At 46.9% G+C, this 23,378-nt stretch overlaps 1 protein-coding gene across 1 annotated transcript in view; it reads right to left on the reverse strand.

Moving 5' to 3' along the window:
* LOC126313022 (Fanconi anemia group I protein-like) overlaps positions 1-23,378 on the reverse strand; it is a 219,071-nt gene that overhangs the window by 185,658 nt on the left and 10,035 nt on the right. Inside the window, exon 2 of the mRNA XM_049992250.1 lies at positions 18,034-18,144. Within this exon, the coding sequence (XP_049848207.1) occupies positions 18,034-18,144 (111 nt within the window). The remainder of the gene's footprint in view (positions 1-18,033; positions 18,145-23,378) is intronic.

The raw sequence follows: 23,378 nt of genomic DNA on the forward strand, positions 1-23,378 counted from the left end.
CGGATCCTGTTCCATCGAGTCGTCGCCAGCTGCGGCCGCATTCCTGGGTTGCGTAGGAGGGGCAGCATCATTCGCTAACGACAGGCCAGCTGAGCGCCTGGCAGCAGAGCGTCCCGGCGAAACTGAGGACGGCCGGGAGCAGCGACTCACGGATGGAGTTTCAGACGAAACGCGCCAGTGTGGAGAGGGGATAAAGACTTCTTCTTGGAGGCCTTCTTGGAAGTCCGATGAGGCACGGGGACGGTGGGCTGGACCCGAAGAAGGTCCTCACGCAAGGGGTCCGTTTTGGAACGCCGGACCTCGAAAGCCGGGGTCCGGAACGTTTCCCTGATGGACGCCTGAGAAGAGGATCGCTTCTCAGGCGGCGGAGGGGGAGGAGGAGGAAGGGTGGCCCTTGGGGCAGAGGGGGCAGAGGCCGTGAGGGAGGAGGATTTGGAAGGGAGGGATTTGGGAGGCGGAGGCATAGACCCCGGATGGGGTGAGGAGGTGGAGGGGGAACAGGATAGGAGTGAGGATACTGTGGAAGGAGTGGACACGACTGAGGCAAACGAGGTTGTCAACGTCACGGGATGGAGGCGGTCATACTTCTTCCTGGCATCAGAATAAGAGAGACGGTCCAAAGTTTTTAATTCTTTAATCTTCTTCTCCTTCTGATACATGGGGCAGTCTGAAGATCTAGGCGAGTGGAGGCCAGGACAATTTACACACCGAGGTGGTGGGGTGCATGTATGTTCCTCACGAAGAGGACGTCCACAATCGCCACAAAGGGGCTCAGCCTCACACCGTGATGACATGTGCCTGAAGCACAAACACCGAAAGCAGCGCATAGGAGGCGGGATGTAAGCTCACACATCGCACCGGTAGCACATCACCTTTACCATCTCAGGGAAAACGTCCCCCTCGAAAGCGAGGATAAAGGCCCCGGTGTCGATGCGACAGTCTTTGGGGCCGCGCTGGACTCGCCGGACGAAATGCACGCCTCGGTGCTCCAGGTTGGCCCTGAGCTTCTCATCAGATTGCAGCAGGAGGTCCCGATGAAAAATAACCCCCTGCGCCCTATTCAGTGCCAGATGCGGGACAATGGACACAGGGATGTCCCCTAGTCGGTCGCACGCCTGGAGCGCCGCCGATTGTGTGGCGGAGGTGGTCTTTATAAGAATGGACCCCGAACGCATTTTACTGAGAGCCTCGATTTCCCCGAAGATGTCCTCGATGTGCTGGACAAAGAACATGGGCTTGGAGGTGGCGAACGTCTCCCCATCGGTCCAACAACAGACTAAATAGTGAGGGAAGTACTTCGTCCCAAGCCAGTGGGACTGTCCTCCCTCCAATGGAGTGGCCAAGGGGGAAAGTGCAGGAAAACCAGAACCAGAGACAGTACCTTTCTTTTTAAAAGACTCGGCCGCAGATCGACCTGATACATGTTGACATTTCATCTGCGAAACGTCCGCCCCGTTACCACCCACTCCGACCAGGGGCTCTCCCCACGGGCACCACCCAGCCTCAGCAAGGGCCACCTGGCAGGATGACCTTTGCCGGGAGTCCTGATGCCCCAAGGAGATGGGCATCTACTCCTTGGCCGACATGGGGAGGGTGCAGCTCAGGTATCGGCAGTACGATCCCTGTGTTGTCAGGGGGCTACAACCTAGGGGGTACATGACGACCCCACCACAACGGGCTGGCTACCGTGCTGGATTTCGGGTGCCATGGAAAGTCCATCATGATCGTAGGTGCAGATGGGGACGCACTACGGGCGTAACTTGTGCAACCCATCAGGCGTTTAAGCCCAATTTGAGGAATAGTGGGTACGGTTACAACGCCGTTACAATGCTGAGTGCCAAGGTCTTAGTGCACTGAGGACCAGTGGTACACCACGTAAGGCGTCCTTCCCCAAAAGGCTCGTACTTCCGTAGAATTTTGAAAAATGGAGGTCAAACCCCCAAGGGGGACCATCACATGGAAGGCCGAAACGGTTGAAACTCCTTTTAGTTGCCTCTTACGACTGGCAGGAATATCTCGGGCCTATTCTTACCCCGGACTCACAGGGGGGGGGGGGGGGCAGGGGGGGGGGAAGGAGGGTGAGAAGGACGTGGCTGGGGTAAGGATGAGGGGGGAGGAGGAGGGGGAAATGAAGTAACAGAGGCAAAAGTTGAAGATAGTGACACTGGATGGAGCCTCTCATACTTTTGGTGAGCCTCAGCATAAGACAGGCGATCCAGGGATTTGTATTCTTGGATCTTCTTCTCTCTCTTGTAAGCCATGCAATACGGTGAGTGAGGGGAGAGGCACTCAGCACAATTGACACACACAGGTGGCGGAACACGGGGCTTCCCTCATGGAGAGGGTGGCAACAGTCACTACATAAAGCGTCCATCGTACAGTGGGAAGATATGTGCCCAAAACACAAGCACCGTATAGATGGAGGGATGTATGCATTCATGTCACTTCTGTAGCACATAACCTTGACCTTCTCTGGGAGGGTATCCCCCTCGAGAGTCAGAATGAAGGCAGTAGTATCGGTGTGGTTGTCTTTGCGACCCTTCTGCACACATCAAACAAAATGAATGTCAGGCCGCTTCAGATTAGCCCAGAGTTCTTATGCAGGATGAGGTCCTTATGAAAAATTACTCCCTGGTCCATATTCAGAGATTGGCGAGGAGTGATAAAAAATGGGACATTGCCAAGACGATCACAGGTATGAAGAGCTGCGGATTGGGTGGCAGAAGCTCTGATCAACAGGGAGCCCGACCGCATCTTACTAAGAAACTCCAATTCAGCAACCTTGTCCTCTATATTTTTCATGAAAAACAATGGGTTTGTGCCGGTGAATTAGTCTCCATCCTTCCTAGTACAGATGAGGTAATGAGGAAAGGGTTCCATCCGAAGATGGTGAGCCTGGCCCTCCTCCCACGGTGTAGCCAGGGAAGGGAACGGAAGGGAAGGGAAGGGAAGGGAAGGTTGCCGGGTCATACGAAGCAGCATTCATTGATCTTTCACCATTTGAAGAGACGGCCATATTTTTGCAGCTTGATACATATCATGCACCAAGCATCTGCCCTGATAACTCTGAGACCATGGGCCCCACCTAGCCACAGCAAGGGCCATCTGGCACAGTGGACATTGCTGGGAGTTCCGATGCTCCAAGAAAACAAGCGACCACCCCTTTGCATTCATGGCGAGGGAACAGCTCAGGTATCAGTAGCATCATCCCTGTGTTGTAAGAGGGCTCAGCCATATGGGTACATAACAGCCCCACCACACGGACTGGCTACATATGCTGGTAACCTAGCAGTGTGGACGAGGGCTAGAGTGGGCAAGGAAGAGGGGAAGGAAGGGGAGAGAGAAATCCACGCCGCAGATGTTAGGGAGGAAGTTCTCCCCCGTGTAGCTCATATTAAAAACTGGAAATTTTGAAGTGGAAGTGAAACTTAAAGTGGGGACCTAAATGCCAAAAAGGATGAAAGAACAGGCAAAAGGAACAATATTGCAACCAATACAGGAAACCAAGTGGATAGCCAGGTCAACTTAAATCACAACACCAAGAGATGGGTACGAGGTGGCAACAGGGAAGGAACGAGGAGCGGGAGGGAGGGCGAGAGAAGGAAATGCAGTCAGGGAAGGAAGAATGGGCCTCGGGGTCCCGTGTGCACCACACACGAACTCGCAAAAGAGCCGTGAGCTCCCTGGTGGGTCCTTTGTTGTTCGAGATGAAGTAAGAGGGCACCACTGGGTAAACAAACAGGGCACAGCTCATCCATTTGTGTTCTATCATAAAGATCAATATAAACTAAAGATTCACAGTTTCTGTGTCATAAGCACGTACCTTGAACACAATGCTTCAGCAGTGCATGGTTTCCAATTGCAATTAACAAACTACATAAAATGGCACCATCCTTGAATAAACAAACTGATCAACTTGTCTGATGTGCTGCAAGCCAATATCAAAACAACAACAAAATTATTACCATCTCCTTTCACATAGGAGGCCATAGGCTTGATGCACAATGGTACCTTTTCCCATCATGCCATGGGAAGAATGCGTATGACAATGCAGGGCAAACAACAAAGCAAGCTGTCGCAAAAGCTAGTCTGCAGCGGACCTACGAGATCCAGATTTTGACACCTTAAAAAAATGTTTAAATTCTGTAAAGAAAAGTAAAAGGGATTACCTATGTTTTTGTAAAATGTGGGGAAATACAAGAACTCTACACCAATGTCTTCAAAGAAACATTCAACACTTGTCACAAGATTAAGGGCATCCGATCTTTACATTGTTTTATACCTCAGCCACACAACTTGCTCAAGTGTAAGTTCACATTAACATCTGCTAATAGCGAACTTCATCAATGTGAAAAACTTTTACCACTGACACTTCGAAAGAAGGCCATAGTGGCTTGTGTTTATGGGGAACAGTAGTGGATTGCCGAGGTTTATAATATTGATTGTCAAAACCAAGAGGAGCACAGTGTTTTTACCACCCAAAAAAGACTAAGGACCTCATTTAAAGAAGTTGTGTAGGATCAAGTCTGGACGCCTGTTAAAAATATACTGAAGAAGCTGTCTCCCCTGGAATTTACAACTGTGACTGGCTGAATTTTCAACCCAACAACTAAACTGAGTGAACAAATTTCTCTGTTATTCAATGAGCAACGTAGTGGAAACAAATCAGGCAAGAACAAGACACTGTACTAGTTTACATTTAAAAAAAGTGAACATAGATATGTTTAAATTATGTAACTGATATCCATTAGTCCGGATATTGCAGATATTAAGGAACATATACAAAGATTCCAAGACTTACCAAGCGGGAAAGCGCCGGCAGACAGGCACATGAACAAAACACACAAACACACACACAGAATTACTAGCTTTCGCAACCGATGGTTGCTTCTTCAGGAAGGAGAGGGAAAGACGAAAGGATGTGGGTTTTAAGGGAGAGGGTAAGGAGTCATTCCAATCCCGGGAGCGGAAAGACTTCCCTTAGGAGAAAAAAAGGACAGGTGTACACTCGCGCACGCACGCACATACACACACACACACACACACACACACATCCATCCGCACATACACAGACACAAGCAGACATATTTAAAGGCAAAGAGTATATATATATATTAAAAACAAAGATTTTAAGACTTTCCAAGCAGGAAAGCGCCGGTAGACAGGCACAATAAAATAACACACAAACACACAGACAAAATTTCTACCTTTCGCAACCAACGGTTGCTTCTTTCCTCTTTCCTGAAGAAGCAACCGTTGGTTGCGAAAGCTAGAAATTTTGTGTGTGTGTTTGTGTGTTATTTTATTGTGCCTGTCTACCGGCGCTTTCCCGCTTGGTAAGTCTTGGAATCTTTGTTTTTAATATATTTTTCCCATGTGGAAGTTTCTTTCTATTATATATATATATATATATGATGTAAATAAAACAGAAAGAAACTTCCACATGGGAAAAATATATTAAAAACAAAGATTCCAAGACTTACCAAGCGGGAAAGCGCCGGCAGACAGGCACATGAACAAAACACACAAACACACACACAGAATTACGAGCTTTCGCAACTGGCAGTTGCTTCGTCAGGAAAGAGGGAAGGAGAGGGAAAAATGAAAGGATGTGGGTTTTAAGGGAGAGGGTAAGGAGTCATTCCAATCCCGGGAGCAGAAAGACTTACCTTAGGGGGAAAAAATTGCCGTTAAATATATCTGCTTGTGTATACACTCACACACACACACACACACACACACACACACACACACACACACACATATCCATCCACACAGACTCTTACCCCACCTATGTGCACACCCAAATCACTGCATTCTAAGGCCGACTGTAGGCAACATTCGACAAACAACATTTTCCCAGTAATGATGACCAGGTAGAATATTTTACAAACATTATCTTTACTGCTGCAGAATGTTCCTTTCCTCGCACTTTGTCTTTACAGTGTCCCGGTCTTCTGGTGGACTGAGGCCTGCTGTGACACTATTTACGCACAGAGACATGCTCTCTGCGTTTTTAACCATCATCCTACGATGGCGAACTGTATTCGTCGTAAACAGTTACGTGCACAGTGTTGTCATGTTTTGCGGGATAGCAAAAATGCTTGCTGGATTTCATTTACTACTTCTTTTAACAGGTCCACTCCCTCTTCCGTCATGAGGGCCAACCTCTGACAGCTCTCTAGACAAAGGTCCATTCCCCAAGTTCCAGCCTGACAGTAGCAACTGGTATTATAGTGCAACTTATTGCTATCTCCAACACCTTGGGCCCCTATTTTTTCTGAGATTTCGAGCTCCAACCACCCTCACCCTGCCTTCCTCCATCAGAAATGAGTGGAGGAGGCTAGAGCGATATCCTTCTCATCTCAGAATTGTGAATGCTACAACACGACTTTTACTATGAGGGAACTCTATCATGCTCTCACTTCATCCCAATCCTCCACCCCAGGGATGGATGATGTTTACATTCAGATGTTGCAGAACTTTTTTCTTGTGGGTAACCACTTTCTTGTTCATACTTACAATTGCATCTGGACTGATGGCACTGTCATACCCATACCCATGCCTAAGCCCGTTTAGGACAAACACCTTCCTTCTAGCTCCCACCCCATTTCTCTCACCAGCTGTGATTATGAAGTGATGGAACATATGATTCATGCCCAGCTGTTTATGGTGGCTCAGATCTCACAATTTACTAACCACTGCACAATTTGCATTTTGAGCACGCTGTTCTGCAGTTGACCATTTCATCACTGTTTCAACAGTTTTCTGTGGAAATACTAGACTGTGGCCATGTTTTTTGATTTGGAGAAAGCCTGTGACATCTGCTGAGGGACTGGTGTTCTCGATACACTCTACACACGGGGCTTCCAAGGCTACCTGCCCTGTTTCCTTGAGGAATTTTTAAAAGACCTAGTTTTCAAGGTGTGTGGCTTCTGCCATGTCAGACTCCTTAATCCAGGAAAATCGGATACCTCAGTGCTCCATCCTGAGCATCGTCCTCTTTGCTATCACCATTAACCCTATAATGGCCTGTCTCCCACCGGGTATTTCTGGCTCCCTTCTTGGCGATGATTTTGTGATCTATTGTAGTTTTATTCAACTTTATACATACATATGAATACAACAGAGGGAAACATTCCACGTGGGAAAAATATATATAAAAAACAAAGATGCTTTAACTTACCAAACAAGAAAGTGCTGATATGTTGATAGATACAATAAAATAGAAAAACACAAACACACACAAATATTCAAGTTTTAGCAACCCGTGGTTGCTTCATCAGGAAAGAGGGAAGGAGAGGGAAAGACAAAAGGATGTGGGTTTTAAGGAGGAGGGTAAGGAGTCATTCCAATCCCGGGAGCAGAAAGACTTAACTCAGGGGGAAAAAAGGACAGGTATACACTCGCACACGCGCGCGCATGCACACACGCGCGCACACACACATATATCCATCTGCACATGTACAGACACAGGCAGACATATGTAAATGCAAAGTGGTTGGGCAGAGATGTCAGTCGAGGCGGAAGTACAGAGGCAAAGACGTTGATGAATGACAGGTCCTGTATCTGAATGTTTACAGATAAAGACAGCACGAATGGTTATAGGTTTGTTTGATCCATGAGAAAGTGTCACAGAGATACTGAAGATAGAGGAAAACTATCCCATTAAAGTTCCAAGAACCGGCTTTAGATTATAACTTGGGAAATATACTACATCCCGAACGTATTGCATACATAAGGATTGAGGATGAGATTTGAATAATTACAGCACAAGCAGAGGCATTCAATCAATAATTCTTCCCATGCTCCATATGTGAAAAAGTAACAAATTTATGGTTGGTTGGGTGTGGGATTGAAGGGACCAGACTGCTAAGGTCATCGGTCCCTTGTTCCACGATAAAATCACACGAAATAAAAACTGTCAGTTGTTAAAAAACAGAGAACTGAGACAAGGGACGACACAATACAAGAAAGACAGACAAAGACCAGACAAACGGAACTAAAATCACACCGAGTGTGAAGGTGGTTGGCCGACCATGAAAATAAGGAAAAGCCAACCACCAAATGACACTAAAACCCACAGTTTAAAACCACAGGCCAAAGGCCCAAGTCAATACAGGAAAGAAAAGGACAAACACTCAAATCATACGATAAAAACCCCCTGCCCGAATAAAACTCAACACGAGGTCCGCAATAGCAACGTCATCACATAAAAAGGGCAGGGAGGGTGTCAGGCAGCGCAAATGTCTGCCCGAGTCCTGTTAAAAGCGGGCAGTCCACCAAAATGTGGACCACCGTCAGAGCTGCCCCGCAGCGACATAGCGGTGGGTCCTCCCGGCGCAACAAATGGCCGTGCGTCAGCCACGTGTGGCCAACGCGCAGCCGGCAGAGGACGACCGAGTCCTTCCGAGAGGCCCGCATGGAGGAGCGCCACACACCGGTCGTCTCCTTCACCGCCCGAAGTTTGTTGGGCGTGGGCAGGGTGCGCCACTCGTCACCCCAGGCACCAAGCACTTTCTGGCGCAAAAGCGACAGGAGATCACACTCCATAAGGCCGAGTTCCAGAGCCGGTGAACTCACTGCCTGTTTAGCCAGCGTGTCAACCCGCTCATTGCCCGGGATGCCGACATGACCTGGGGTCCAAACAAAGACCACGGAGCGGCCGCAACGGGCAAGAGCATGGAGCGACTCGTGGATGGCCATCACCAGACGGGAACGAGGAAAGCACTGGTCAAGAGCTCGTAAACCACTCAGGGAGTCACTACAGATGACAAAGGACTCACCTGAGCGGGAGCGGATATACTCTAGGGCGCGATAGATGGCAACCAACTCGGCAGTGTATACACTGTTCCTGGGTGCCAGCGACCGTTGCTCACAATGATCCTCTAGAGTAAGAGCGTAACCAGTGCGACCAGATACCATCAAACCGTCGGTATAGGCCACGGCAGATCCAGGAAACTCGGCAAGGAGAGAAACAAAGCGGCGGCGGAGGGCCGGAGGAGGGACCGAGTCTTTCGGACCCTGTGCCAAATCCAGCCGAATGCATGGTCGGCGCACACACCAAGGGGGCAGACGGAGATTGGCCCGGAAAACAGGCGGGAGAGGAAAAAACTCAATCCCACACAGTAGAGCCCGGATGCGAACCGCGATCGTACACCCTGACCGGGGCCGCCTGTCTGGAAGATGGACGATCGAGTGCGGGAACAGGAGACGGTAGTTGGGATGCCCTGGCAAGCTACAAACGTGGGCAGCATAAGCGGCCAGAAGTCGGTCGCGCCGGATCCGCAATGGAGGAACACCATCCTCCACAAGTAAGCTGTCAACAGGGCTTGTCCGAAATGCTCCTGTGGCGAGTCGGATCCCGCAGTGATGGATGGGATCCAGCAATTGCAACGCTGATGGCGATGCCGAACCATAAGCCACACACCCATAATCAAGGCAGGACTGGATCAGCGCTTGATACAGCCGCAGAAGGGTGGAGCGATCGGCACCCCATCCGGTGTGGCTAAGGCAACGGAGAGTGTTTAAATGCCGCCAGCATGTTTGTTTACGCAGCCTAATATGAGGCAGCCAAGTCAACCGGGCATCAAATACCAGTCCCAAGAACCGATGCGTCTCTACCACAGCAAGAGGTTCACCGTCAAGGTAAAGGCGTGGCTCAGGGTGAACCGTGTGACGCCGGCAGAAATGCATAACGCAGGTCTTAGCGGCCGAAAACTGGAAGCCGTACGCTACAGCCCACGACTGCGCCTTGCGGATAGCGCCCTGCAGCTGGCGCTCAGCAACTGCAATGCCAGCGGAGCTGTAGTAGAGGCAGAAGTCGTCTGCATACAACGAAGCTGCGACGGACGATCCCACCGCCTCATCGAGCCCATTGATCGCAATTAAAAACAGGGAGACACTGAGGACAGATCCCTGTGGGACCCCGTTCTCCTGGACCCGACAGGAACTATGGGACGCAGCAACTTGCACGCGGAAGGAACGAGAAGACAGAAAATTCTGAATAAAAATCGGGAGCGGGCCCCTAAGACCCCACCCATGAAGTGTGGCGAGGATGTGATATCGCCAAGTCGTATCGTACGCCTTCCGCATGTCGAAGAAGACGGCAACCAGATGTTGGCAGTGTGCAAAGGCTGTACGGACAGCAGACTCTAGGGAGACCAGATTATCGACGGCAGAGCGGCCTTTACGGAACCCACCCTGAGACGGAGCCAGAAGGCCTCGAGACTCGAGGAGCCAACTCAACCTCCGGCTCACCATACGTTCTAGCAACTTGCAAAGAACGTTGGTGAGGCTTATGGGGTGGTAGCTGTCCACCTCCAGCGGGTTCTTGCCAGGTTTCAACACGGGGAGGACGATGCTTTCTCGCCATTGAGACGGGAACACACCCTCAACCCAGATGCGGCTGAAAACATCTAGGAGGCGTCGCTGGCAATTCACAGAGAGGTGTTTCAGCATCTGGCTGTGGATGCGGTCTGGCCCAGGAGCCGTATCAGGGCAAGCAGATACGGCACTCTGGAATTCCCAGTCGCTGAAAGGAGCATTGTACGACTCCGCGTGGCGCGTGTGAAAGGAAAGCCTCCAACTTTCCAACCGCTCTTTCCGGGAGCGGAAGGAAAGTGGGTAATTTGTAGATGCGGAACACTGAGCAAAATGCGCTGCTAACCGGTCCGCAATCGTGTCGGAGTCAGGACACACCACTCCATTCAGCGAAAGCCCAGGGACAGAGACAGGCGGCCGATAGCCATGGAGTCGCCTAATGTTATCTCAAACCTGCGATGCAGAGGTACGGACGCCAATGGTGGAAACATACCGTTCCCAGCACTCCTGCTTCCGTTGGCGAATAAGGCGTCGGGCACGGGCACGGAGCTGTTTAAAAACGATGAGGTTCTCCAAGGACGGGTGCCGCTTATGGCGTTGAAGAGCCCGCCGGCGATCTATAATCGCCTCTGCGATCTCAGGCGCCCACCAAGGCACAGTCCTCCGCCGAGGGGACCCGGATGAACAGGGAATCGCAGATGCCGCCGCAGAAACGATGGCGGTGGTGACCGACTGAACCACCGCATCAATGGTGTCAGGGGAAGGAGGTGCGATAGTGGCGAGAGAGGAGAACAAGCCCCAATCAGCCTTATTCAGAGCCCATCTGTAGGGGCGTTCAGAAGAGTGACACTGTGGTAGTGATAGAAAGATGGGGAAATGGTCACTACCACATAAGTCGTCATGGACACTCCAGTGGATGGATGGTGAAAGTCCGGGGCTGCAGATAGAAAGGTCGATGGCCGAAAATGTGCCATGGACGACGCTGAAATGTGTCGGCTCTCCCGTGTTTAAGAGGCAGAGGTCAAGCTGCGAGAGAAGAGTCTCGACATCTCTACCCCGGCCAGTAATCACGGCGCTACCCCACAGGGGGCTATGGGCGTTAAAGTCGCCCAGTAACACAAAAGGAGGAGGCAGTTGTGCTATCAATGCAGCCAACACATGACGCGAGACATCACCATCTGGCGGAAGATACAAACTGCAGACAGTAATAGGCTGAGGCGTCCACATCCTTACAGCGACAGCCTCTAAAGGTGTGTGAAGAGGTACACATTCGCTGTAGACAGAGTTAAGGATGTAGACGCAGACTCCACCAGATACCCTCTCATAAGCTGCCCGGTTCTTGTAATAACCCTGATACCCACGTAGGGCAGGGGTCCGCATTGCCGGAAACCAAGTTTCCTGTAGGGCAATGCAGAGGAAAGGGTGACTGCTGATGAGTTGGCGAAGCTCAGCAAGGTGGTGGAAAAAAGCGCTGCAGTTCCACTGGAGTATCGCTTTGTCCATGTCCGAAAAAGGCGTGAAGGTGTCGAGGAGGCAGATCACGCCACTAGGTCACCTGCTGCCACCGATGGAGGACCAGTACAATCTGCTTCCATGGTGTCTGAGGGTCCGGCGAGATCCAGGTCCTCAGCGGACGCCCGGATGTCCACCTTATCCTCGGACGCAGAGCCTGTAGGGAGCAGTGGGGTGGATGCCACCGCATGGTCCTTGGCCTTAGAGGTCTTCTTCTTCGTCTTGTCTCTCTGGTCCTTGGGTTTCATTGGCTGGGAGGGCTCCAGCGAGTCAGTCTCCGGGACGGAGGAGGAGCGGGAAGCCCTGCGACCAGCCGCTGGTCTGCTTTTCTTCCATTGGCTGACGTCACCCTTCCCAGAGGCGGAAACCTGGGAAGGAAGGGACCCAAGGGACCCTTTCCGTGCTATTCGAGCCGGGGAAGTTTGAGGCTTCCCCAGCTTAGAAGTGGGGACTGATGTCCCCGATGGTTAGGGGGTTGCTGCTCCTGAGGCAGGTAGAGCAGGAGCAGCAGGGAGTGAAGTGCCCCCCACCATCAAGGGGGCAGGTGTAGCATTCCGGCTCTGAGAGGTGGCAGTCTGAGGGAGAGCTAATGGGGCCATAACAGTAGTAGCCGCGGCGTAAGAGGCAGTCATTCGAACAGGATGGAGGCGTTCGAACTTCTGCCTGGCCTCAGTGTATGTCAGGCGGTCAAGGGTCTTATACTCCATGATTTTGCGCTCTTTCTGGAAGATCCTGCAGTCCGGCAAGCAAGGCGAGTGGTGCTCTCCGCAGTTTACACAGATGGGAGGCGGTGCACATGGAGTATTGGGATGTGATGGGCGTCCACAATCTCGACATGTGAGGCTGGAAGTACAGCGGGAAGACATATGCCCGAACTTCCAGCACTTAAAGCACCCCATCGGGGGAGGGATATATGGCTTGACGTCACAACGATAGACCATCACCTTGACCTTCTCAGGTAAAGTATCACCCTCGAAGGCCAAGATGAAGGCACCGGTGGCAACCTGCTTATCCCTTGGACCACGATGTACGCGCCGGACGAAGTGCACACCTCGCCGCTCTAAATTGGTGCGAAGCTCGTCATCGGACTGCAATAGAAGGTCCCGATGGAATATTATGCCCTGGACCATATTAAGACTCTTATGGGGCGTGATTGTAACCGGAACATCCCCCAGCTTGTTACAATCGACTGGGCGGAGGACGCCGATTTGATCAAAACCGAGCCCGAGCGCATTTTGGACAAGTCCTCCACCTCCCCGAACTTGTCCTCTAAGTGCTCGACGAAGAACTGAGGCTTCATGGATGTAAAGGATTCACCATCAGCTCTCGTACACACCAGGTAGCGGGGCGAGTATGGTTCGCTGGCATCCTTAGTCTTTCGTTCCTCCCATGGTGTAGCCAGGGAGGGGAACGATTTGGGGTCATATGTAGTTGCGTTGTATTGAGCCCTGGAACGCTTAGAGACTGCTGGCGGCTGGCCGCCAGCAAGAGATGATGTACCACGCTTCATTGCGGGTCATCCGCCCTGATGCCACCTACTCCGACCAAGGGCCCTCCCCACGGGCGCCACCCAGCCTCAGCAACGACCACCTGGCAGGATGGCCATTGCCGGGAGTCCCAATGCCCCAAGGAGATAGGCATCTACTCCTTGGCATACGTGGGGAGTTAACGGCGCTGGCATCAGCAGAGCGATCCCTGTGTAGTCAGGGGGCTACAACCAACAGGGTACGTGGCGGCCCCACCACAACGGACTGGCTACCGTGCTGGATTTCAGGTGATGTAGTCCAATATCGTCATTGGTGCATAAAGCGACACAGCATAGCAGACTGCAATAAACTGCACCCAAGAACAAATCCACGCCCAAGAGATGGTAGGTGAGCGGGACTGCTAAGCAATGACGACAAACCTGGCTAGAGATGGTAATGCACGATGGACACATCGCTCCTTGTAAGGCGCCCTTCCCCAATCGGCTCGCTCTTCGGAAAATTTAGAAGGATGGAGGTCAAACCCGTTAGGGGACCATCTCACAAGGCCAAAACGTTTGAGACTCCTTTTAGTCGCCTCTTACGACAGGCAGGAATACCGTGGGCCTATTCTTACCCCCGAACCCACAGGGGGGTAACAAATTTATAATTAAAATATTAAACATACGCATTGTTGAGAAACAACAGTGTGAAAAAGGTAGGTTGGCACTCACGACCTAAAGGTGGTGTCAAGTCACAGACAGGCAGAGTGAAAAAAGACTGCTAATCATTTATGGATTGGGACAAAAAAAAAAAAAAAGTGGACAAAAAGAGTCCTCATTTGGAAATAAGAAACACAAAGACATGACCACTGTCTCCAGATGCTGGGGCCAGTGGACACATACATGTGAGCTGTGTGCATGTATGTGTGTTTTCTACCTTGGAAGGAGAGCTCCTTTGCCTGAAAGCTTAAATGTTTAGCAGTTCTTTTCACTGTGCCTGTCTGTGACTCAATGTCTCCTCTACACGGCGAGTAGCAACCAATCCTTTTCATATTACTGTTATTCCATCCTCGACATTCCATTGTTAATGAACTGTTTCCATACGAAATCCATAACAGATTATCAATTGTATTTATGGCACATAATTCCATTTAATTTGGAAATTAATTATATATGTGACTTTTTGTAAAACAAACTTTTAATAACAACCTAATTAATGTATCGAGCTCAAGAAAGTAAAATAAAATACAAACTGTCGACAACTTATTTAATATTTCATAGCAATGATTACAGGAGGTAGTCTCTGTAGCGTTCTGTTAAGAGGTAGTTATGAGCAGTTCGATTTTGAAGCAGTTGAGTGCAGACTATGACCAGCAGTATTTCAGTTTTTGTCAAGTTCACTATAATTATTATGAAGATCAATGTAATTTTTTGGTTTTTACTAATACTGTATAATGGAAAACAAAATGATTCTTCTGAGTCAGTCAATTTGTAGTTAGAGTGCTAGCGTCAAATTCCAACAACTGAAAAATGGGCTCAGCTACCAAAGTCTTAACTGCAACGAGATACAGATAATCAGCCACAAACAACTATTTGAAATGGAAGTTAAGTAAAATTCTATTAAATCCAAACTTAGTATATTTTGATAGATCTGAAAGTACACTTTAAAGACATGCCATGATGGAACTATCTGAATTGGGCTGAAATCCATAGATGTGACGTAAATGTACAAGCAAGCAAATGATTACAATTTCAGAGGAGTCATATGATTTATTCATGAGAAAGAGCTTCACAAATTGAGCACGTCAATAATGTGTTGGTCCACCTCTGGCCCTTATGCTAGCAGTCAGCTTAGCACTAACTGATACAGTTGTTGGATGGCCTTCTGAGGGATATTGACCAAAATTCTGTCCAACTGACATGGTAGATCATCAAAATTCCAAGCTGCTCCAAACATCCTCAGTTACGGAGATGATCTGGCAAAGTGGTTGACCAATGTAGGATTTAGCAAGTATGAAGACAAGCAACAGAACCTCTTGTCATGTGTAGGCAGGCATTACCTTGCTGAAATGTAAGCCCGGGATAGCTTGCCATGAAGGGCAACAAAACAGGGCATAGAATATTGCCAACATACTGCTGTGCTATAAGTGTGCCATAAATGACAACCAAAGAGGTTGGCATAAAATGGCATCCCAAACCTTTACTCCTATTTGTTGGATTGTATGGCAGGTGACAGGTAGGTTAGTATCCTAACGCTGTATGGCATCTCGAGACACATCTTCACTGGTCACTGAATATTATTCTGGACAAGTAAATGATATTCCATGCCAAATGTGTGAGACACCACTCCAAATAGGCTTGCTGGAGTACAATGCTCAATGGTAGTCAGTGCAAGAGGTACTGTGAGCTAAGCCCCTTTTCTGTGAGCCACCTATTAACAATCCCTGTGGTCTCCGAAACACAAGCTGCACACTGGACCCATGATAATGATGAATTCAGTGCTCTGAGTGCCTCTCCGATTCCTCGGTCTCACATTCCATCATCTCTCTACATTGACTGCTTTGTTTCTGATGCTGTGTTCAGCCACGGTTCATTATTTCTTGCCAATATCATCAAATAGTGGCATCGTTCCTATTCATAGCGAGCAATTCACTGACTACTCCAACTGGCTTCTTTGAGCCCAACTACATGTCCTATGAAATGGTGACACCTGCATATATTGTTCATGCAGCTGTGTTCGAGGCATAGTTACTGTGCAATTGATTACATGAAATGAAATTTGCGGAGACTTTATGTCCTGATATCGGTATGTCCCCGTTTTCTATAATCGCCAACTGTGCTGTAAAACTTTGCTATAGAGTCACATGCTTATCCACTGGCCGCCAAAGTTTACAATTTTGCATTTTATGTCAACACCTGAATGAATATCATTTAGTGACCAATTTGCGTAACCCTTTTGTGATGCGCCACCTTTTTTTGTCTTTGAGTGTATAACTCAGGGTAGCTATAACATGAAACTCTGGTCAATTCAAAACTGCCTATGAGAGAACTGCCATAAAGGAAGCAGATCACGCAGACTGAGAATTGTTCCAGAGATGATTCTGCTGCCCCTTTGTATTAGCATGGAATCAGTGACTGAAATTTAAAAGAGACTGCATGTCTCATACAACAATGTGCCAGTAAGATGACAGCAAAGTTATACAAGTATCTAGTACACCTACGCCTGGGGGCAAGGTGACAGGGTTGGAACTAGAACTTTTTATGGTTACTTATAAGTTGCCATCCACCTTCCAAAATATTAAAAATATACTCCGTATTCTCAAGTCTACCTCTCCCCCCCCCCCCCTTCTCCCAACAAACCTGACAAGTACAGAAGTGAGAAAATGCTGCTGATGAACACTACACAGATGACCAAGTCCCATGGATGCCTTGTGTGACTTCACTATTCCAGGCACAGAAGCTTGAACATTAAAAGCTAGTCTATTCTTAATTTAGTAGTTCTTAAATGTAGTTACGCCATTCATAAATTCTTGACAATGCTACTCATACGAAAGATTCACTCTTCGAACAAAATAATTTAGTCTGTCCTGGTGTTCGCTTGTTTTAGTCGTCTGTACACAATGGGTACTAACACATCCAGAATTTATGTTTTGGTCCCTTTGCAAGATGTGCAATGCAGGCCATGGGATTGGTTGGTTGGTTGGTTGGTTGGTTGGGGAAGGAGACCAGACAGCATGGTCATCGGTCTCATCGGATTAGGGAAGGATGGGGAAGGAAGTCGGCCGTGCCCTTTCAGAGGGACCATCCCGGCATTTGCCTGGAGGGATTTAGGGAAATCACGGAAAACCTAAATCAGGATGGTCGGACGCGGGATTGAACCGTCGTCCTCCCGAATGCGAGTCCAGTGTCTAACCATTGCGCCACCTCGCTCGGTCATGGGATTATTTTTTAGGAAGTTGTTCTCTAAACTTATCCAATGCTTATAAGTACCAAGATTATGATACACCAGTTATTCAAAGGTAACTAATTGAAGAACATGGTTTGCAGTAATGCTGTTTTTAAATTAAATCAATTACACATTTAGACAATTGGAGCATCATATCTGCTTACTGATATTGTAATAAAGTTACACTATGGATTCACAACAGTTTACCCAATTATGCCTTTTTTTACAAACATTTTCATTAATGTTCCCAGCGAACCTCAGCAGCACTATTGTATCGGCTATATCACCCTGTTACAAATCAAGCAACAGTTCTCTGAATTCCTTGGATATTTAGGGGCAAGCCTACTTGACAATGTTCCAAATTCTGAGGCTTAAATCAATCACACTGATGTCCTGACTTTCTCTGAATCCTCCCAACAAATTTTACATGGTTGTCAATATTATGTGTTCATTTTCCTTTATTTCATTTTGTAGCATAATTGTCAAATATTTAAATTATGTGACTTAGCCAGAAGTCAATAAATAACCATGTAAACAAATAATATTGGGCTATTTCTTTTGTTTACGCAAATTATATGGTATTTATTAATATGTTCTCTTTGTTTAAACTGTACTGGTTTTTTTTTAGAAAAAGACCACTTAATATTTACATTAGTTCTTTAAGAGTCACTTTGCTCTATTTCTATGGTTGTGGCAAGCAGAAAGTACCAACCTGATACTCTTAATCTCTCTTTGCGTACTGTGGGAACCAATTAAATAAGAGGAAAATTGCATTTATTGAACTTACTCTAAAGCTTGTAATTTCTGATGCACCACCATAATGTGTAGCCTGAAATAAGAAGGTAAGAATTTCAGGAGCTGTTTGGTATCTGCATATTTTTGTAATGATGGCAGTCACCTGAAACAGAAATTTTAAATAAATCATGTCACGAGACAAGTCACTTGCACACATAGGCATTTGAAAACACTGTCATACAGAAGATATCAACAATGGCTACACTTCCATAGTTTAAACCAAGGTCAGTTAAATCCTATTGTCAAACAAGAAAAGAAATAAAAAAGGAAATATGACATTAACTTATACTTTATAATGGAGTTTTATCCAATTTTAAAACGTAAAACTACAAGTTTGCCAAAAATGTGAGAGAACAATATGATAGATAAAAGAACAAATGCGAAGAACAAAAACAACAGAGACACAGTTCCATCAATGACAATTGTCCTGTATGATGATCCATCTTGTGTAACATTATCAGATGTCGTGAGTAGCTAAATTACTTGAATTGTGTATTATTACCGCAATAGCACACAAACAGCAATTAATATTCTCTTTGTATCATCTCAGGCTAAGAGAAAAATAATAAAAGTATTGTGTGTGCCAGAGTGTTTGGACTTAATTTAACAGTAGTTAACTACTGATTTTAAAGTAGGTATACTTTTCTGCAAACCAGCCTTCCACACTGGTTCTCTACAGGGACAGCAATAGACTTCAGCCAACTGACTCAATACTAGTGCTAAAATAAGAAAATTACCAACCAGCCTTCCACACTGGTTCTCTACAGGGACAGCAATATACTTCAGCCAACTGACTCAATACTAGTGCTAAAATAAGAAAAATTACCCACTACCAACTTTCTTCCCAAGTCCTTCTGTTGTGTAGGTCATAAAATTCTTCTAATGGCGTGAAAATGTTATGATACTACAGAAATTTCTCTTCATTGATGCAGTCGTATCTCAACAACACGAAACAAAAGACCATGCCAACAAATGTAGCCACAGGAATAAAACTAAATTATCAGCTGTTTTGAGAGTATCAGTCTTCTGACTGGTTTGATGCAGGCCACAACAAATTCATCTCCTGCACTAACCTCTTAATCACAAAGTCGCATTTGCATCCTATGTCCTCAATTACTTGTTGGATGTATTCCATCTCTGTTGTCCACTACAGTTTTTACCCTGTAGTACCATGGAGGTTATTCCGTAACATCTTACACATATCCTTTCACCGTCACTCTTCCTCTTGTCAGTGTTTTCCCTATATTTCTTCCTTCACCAATTTATCTTACCAGTCCATCTAATTTTCAACAATCTTCTGTAGCACCACATCTCAAAACCTTCAATTCCCTTCTGCTTCAATTTCCCATGGACCATGATTCATTATCGTACAATGCTGTGCTCCAAACATATATTTTCAGAAATTTCTTCCTCAAATTAAGAACAATTTTTTATACCAGTACACTTCTCTTGGTCAGGTATGTCTTCATTTCCTGTGATAGTCTGTTTTTTTATTTTCTCCTTGCTTTATCCCTCATGTGTTTGTTGCTTCGGTCATTGCTTCTTTGATGAATAGATTGAACAATAGGGACGAAAGACTACATCACAGACTCACACGCTTTTTAATCTGAAAGCTTCATTCTTGGTCTTCCAGTTTTCTTGTTCCCTCTTGGTTCTTGTTCCTAGTTTATGTTACCTGTCCTTCTCCAATGCTTATTCCCCTTTTTCTCAGAATTTCGAAAATCTTGCACCAATTTACACTGCTGAACACTTTTTCTAGGTCAACAAATCCTATGAGCATGTCTTGATTTTTCTTCAGTCTTGCATCCACTATCAAGAGCAATGTCAGAACTGCCTCTCTGGTGCCATTACCTTTCCTAAAGCCAAACTGGTCATCATCTAACAGATCCTCAGTTTTATTTTCCATTGCTTCTGTAAATTATTCTTGTCAGCAACTTGGATGCATGTGATTGTGTGATAGTTCTCACACTTTTCTGTCCTTGGTATCTTTGGAATTGTGTGGATGATATTTTTCTGGAAGTCTGATGGTACACCCCCACTCTCAGTGATTCTACACACCAACTTGAATAGTTGTTTGATTGCCATTTCTCTAAATGATTTTAGAAATTCTGGTGGGATGCTACCTATCATTTCTACCTTATGTGATCTCTCATATTTCAGAGCCCTTTTTTCATTGTGATACTAATACTGGATCCCCTTTGTCTTCCGTATTGACTCCAATTTCTTCTTCCATCACATCAAACAACTCATCCCCCTCATAGAGATTTTCTATGTACTCTTACCATCTATACACTCTATCCTTTGCATTTGACAGTGGAATGCCCATTGCACCATTGCTTTTAATTTCACTACAGGCAGAATAACAAGTCAGACATGTAAACCTGGATAAAAATACCTAAGTCATAGTGAATACAGAACCAAAACAACAACGTATAATGAGATCAAAACAATAGCACAGTGAAATCAGGACCAAATTGTCTGACTGACCGAGTGGAAGTTTTGCTGGCTTTAAAAGGCAGAAATGGGTGCCGATAGGCCACCAGGACAGCTGTGCCCCCGAAGCCAGTGCTGCAGCAATGACAGCAGTTCTCACAGATTATAGCAGTGCCGTCTAGCAGCCTGCAGTGAGGTCCCCGCGTCTTGCAGTGGGCTTTCAAACTGGGACTTGACACCAGACAGACAAAGTGGTAGGTCATACACACTGTTTCATTTTCTAATGCAGCTCATTGCACTCTAACCATTTCTACCCCACTTTCTCCTTTACCTGATTAAAATATAAGGTTTTTCCTGTGCATGCAGTCATGCACTCAGCCCTTGTGAGGCCAATTGAGGAGCTACTTGACCGAGAAGTAGTGGCTCTGGTCCTGAAAACTGAGAATGGCAGAAAGAGTGGTGCACTTACCAAATGCCCCTCCATATTTGCATCCAGTGGCACCCATAGGCCAAGGATGACATGGAAGTCGATCAGTACCATTAAGGTCTTCCTGAGACACGTTAGTTTAGTTTGTACGAGAAGAAGGGAAAGTTGATCATTTTGTAATTATTGTGTCTTGTTTTCCCCATTTTTTGTGGAGTTTACAGATTACAATGTAGTTCCAGTTTTCAGAAACTGTCTTCTTTTGCAAACATTCTGTAAATAATCTTACAAGCACTTTTTGTACAATTTTTCCTCTCAGTTTAATCATTTCTACTGAAACACCACCATCTTCAAAATCCTTCCCTTCCTTCATACATGGAATGGCTTTGTACACCTCATCCAGCATTACTCCCAAAATCTAGAAATTTTTTTATAATCCTGCAAAATGTGACTATTCTATGACATGGAGGGGGGGGGGGGGAGGAGGAGGGAGGGTGGCACAGCCCACAAATTCTATGGTATTTTCCTCATACTTTTCTTTGTATGATACTTAAAAGGGAAACTCCCCAACATGACCAGTTCACATTTTGTGATAAGACGGCCCAGTGGATAGATCATCAAAAACTGAACACGGATAATACATGAAAATAGGAAGGAGGTGTACTGAATTGTGAAAAATAAGGAAAATCAAAACACTGAACTGTCCAAGCTCCAGATGAGCACATCAAGTGAATCTGAACAGCCACGACACTGCGAAGACAGGGATTGGTGTTCGGTTTTCATTTCTGTGAGAAGTCTATGCTGTTTGTCACTTGTTCTCACTATTTGTCACATTTACTTGCAATGAGAGTATAGTCTTACCACGACTCATATTCTATAACCACCGTACAGTATGAAAACTGTGTACAGAATGGCAACTGCCAAGACTACAGAAGGAGAATAGACACTCAATGACCTGACAGAAAGTTCATAATTTTGTGAAAAAAATATGAACAGCATGCCACCCTCCACCTCAAAAAACTATCCAATCTCCTGGTTTCCCACCTCCGGAAAGGCAACTCACTCACCTCCACAACCTTTCCAACAAACCTCAACCTCCTCTCATTGCACACAGACCCAGTCTCTCCCATCTATTCAATCTCCCACTTCCAGCTCCACTCCCCCCAACACCTCAAAATTCTAGTCAACACAATCTGGAACCACAACACCCCAATTCAGTAGTTAACCTTTCCTCCAAACCTCTCTCCCAATCCGAAACCTCTGTCCTATCCAAAGGCCTCACCTTCAGCCCCACTCCCAGGATCAACCGAACTGCCCTTGTCAAAGATTTACTGTCCTACAATTGTAGTCTCTGCTGGAAATATGACTTTCCCACGAAGAAAAATAATCCTGATCCCACTCCTAATGATCCAACTCCCCAAGACACTATCCAAATTGAACCCTGCCTGGAACAGTTCCGTCCTCCATCACAGCGGGACCCACCTCCTCTTCCTCAAAATCACCCTCTCCAAACCTTCCAGAAATTTCTCACGTCCAGCCTTGCCTCTCAATCTTTCTTGAAAAACCTTAATCCTACTCGCAACATCACCACAGCCGAAGCCCAGGCTTTCCGTGATCTGAAAGCTGACCGATCCATCATCATTCTTCCGGCTGACAAGGGTTCCACGACCTTAGTACTTGATCGTTGGGAGTATGTGGCTGAGGGACTGCGTCAGCTTTCAGACAACTCTACATACAAAGTTTGCCAAGGTAATCCCATTCCTGATGTCCAGGCAGAGCTTCAGGGAATCCTCAGAACCTTAGGGCCCCTACAAAGCATTTCACCTGACTCCATCAAACTCCTGACCCCACCGACACCTCGCACTCCTACCTTCTACCTACTTCCTAAAATTCACAAACCCAAACATCCCGCCCGCCCCACTGTAGCTGGTTACCAAGCCCCCACAGAACGTATCTCTGCCTACATAGATCAACACCTTCAACCCATTACATGCAGTCTCCCATCCTTCATCAAAGACACCAACCACTTTCTCGAACACCTGGAATCCTTACCCAGTCTGTTACCCCCGGAAACCATTCTTGTAACCATTGATGCCACTTCCCTATACACAAATATCCCGTACGTCCAGGGCCTCGCTGCAATGGAGCACTTCCTTTCACGCAGATCACCTGCCACCCTACCTAAAACCTCTTTCCTCGTCACCTTAGCCAGCTTCATCCTGACCTACAACTTCTTCACTTTTGAAGGCCAGACATACCAACAATTAAAGGGCACGGCCATGGGTACCAGGATGGCCCCCTCGTACGCCAGCCTATTTATGGGTCACTTAGAGGAAGCCTTCTTGGTTACCCAAGCCTGCCAACCCAAAGTTTGGTACAGATTTATTGACGACATCTTCATGATCTGGACTCACAGTGAAGAACAACTCCAGAATTTCCTCTCCAACCTCAACTCCTTTGGTTCCATCAGATTCACCTGG

The sequence above is a fragment of the Schistocerca gregaria genome, unplaced genomic scaffold (assembly GCF_023897955.1).
Source record: "Schistocerca gregaria isolate iqSchGreg1 unplaced genomic scaffold, iqSchGreg1.2 ptg000461l, whole genome shotgun sequence".
NCBI lineage: Eukaryota > Metazoa > Arthropoda > Insecta > Orthoptera > Acrididae > Schistocerca > Schistocerca gregaria.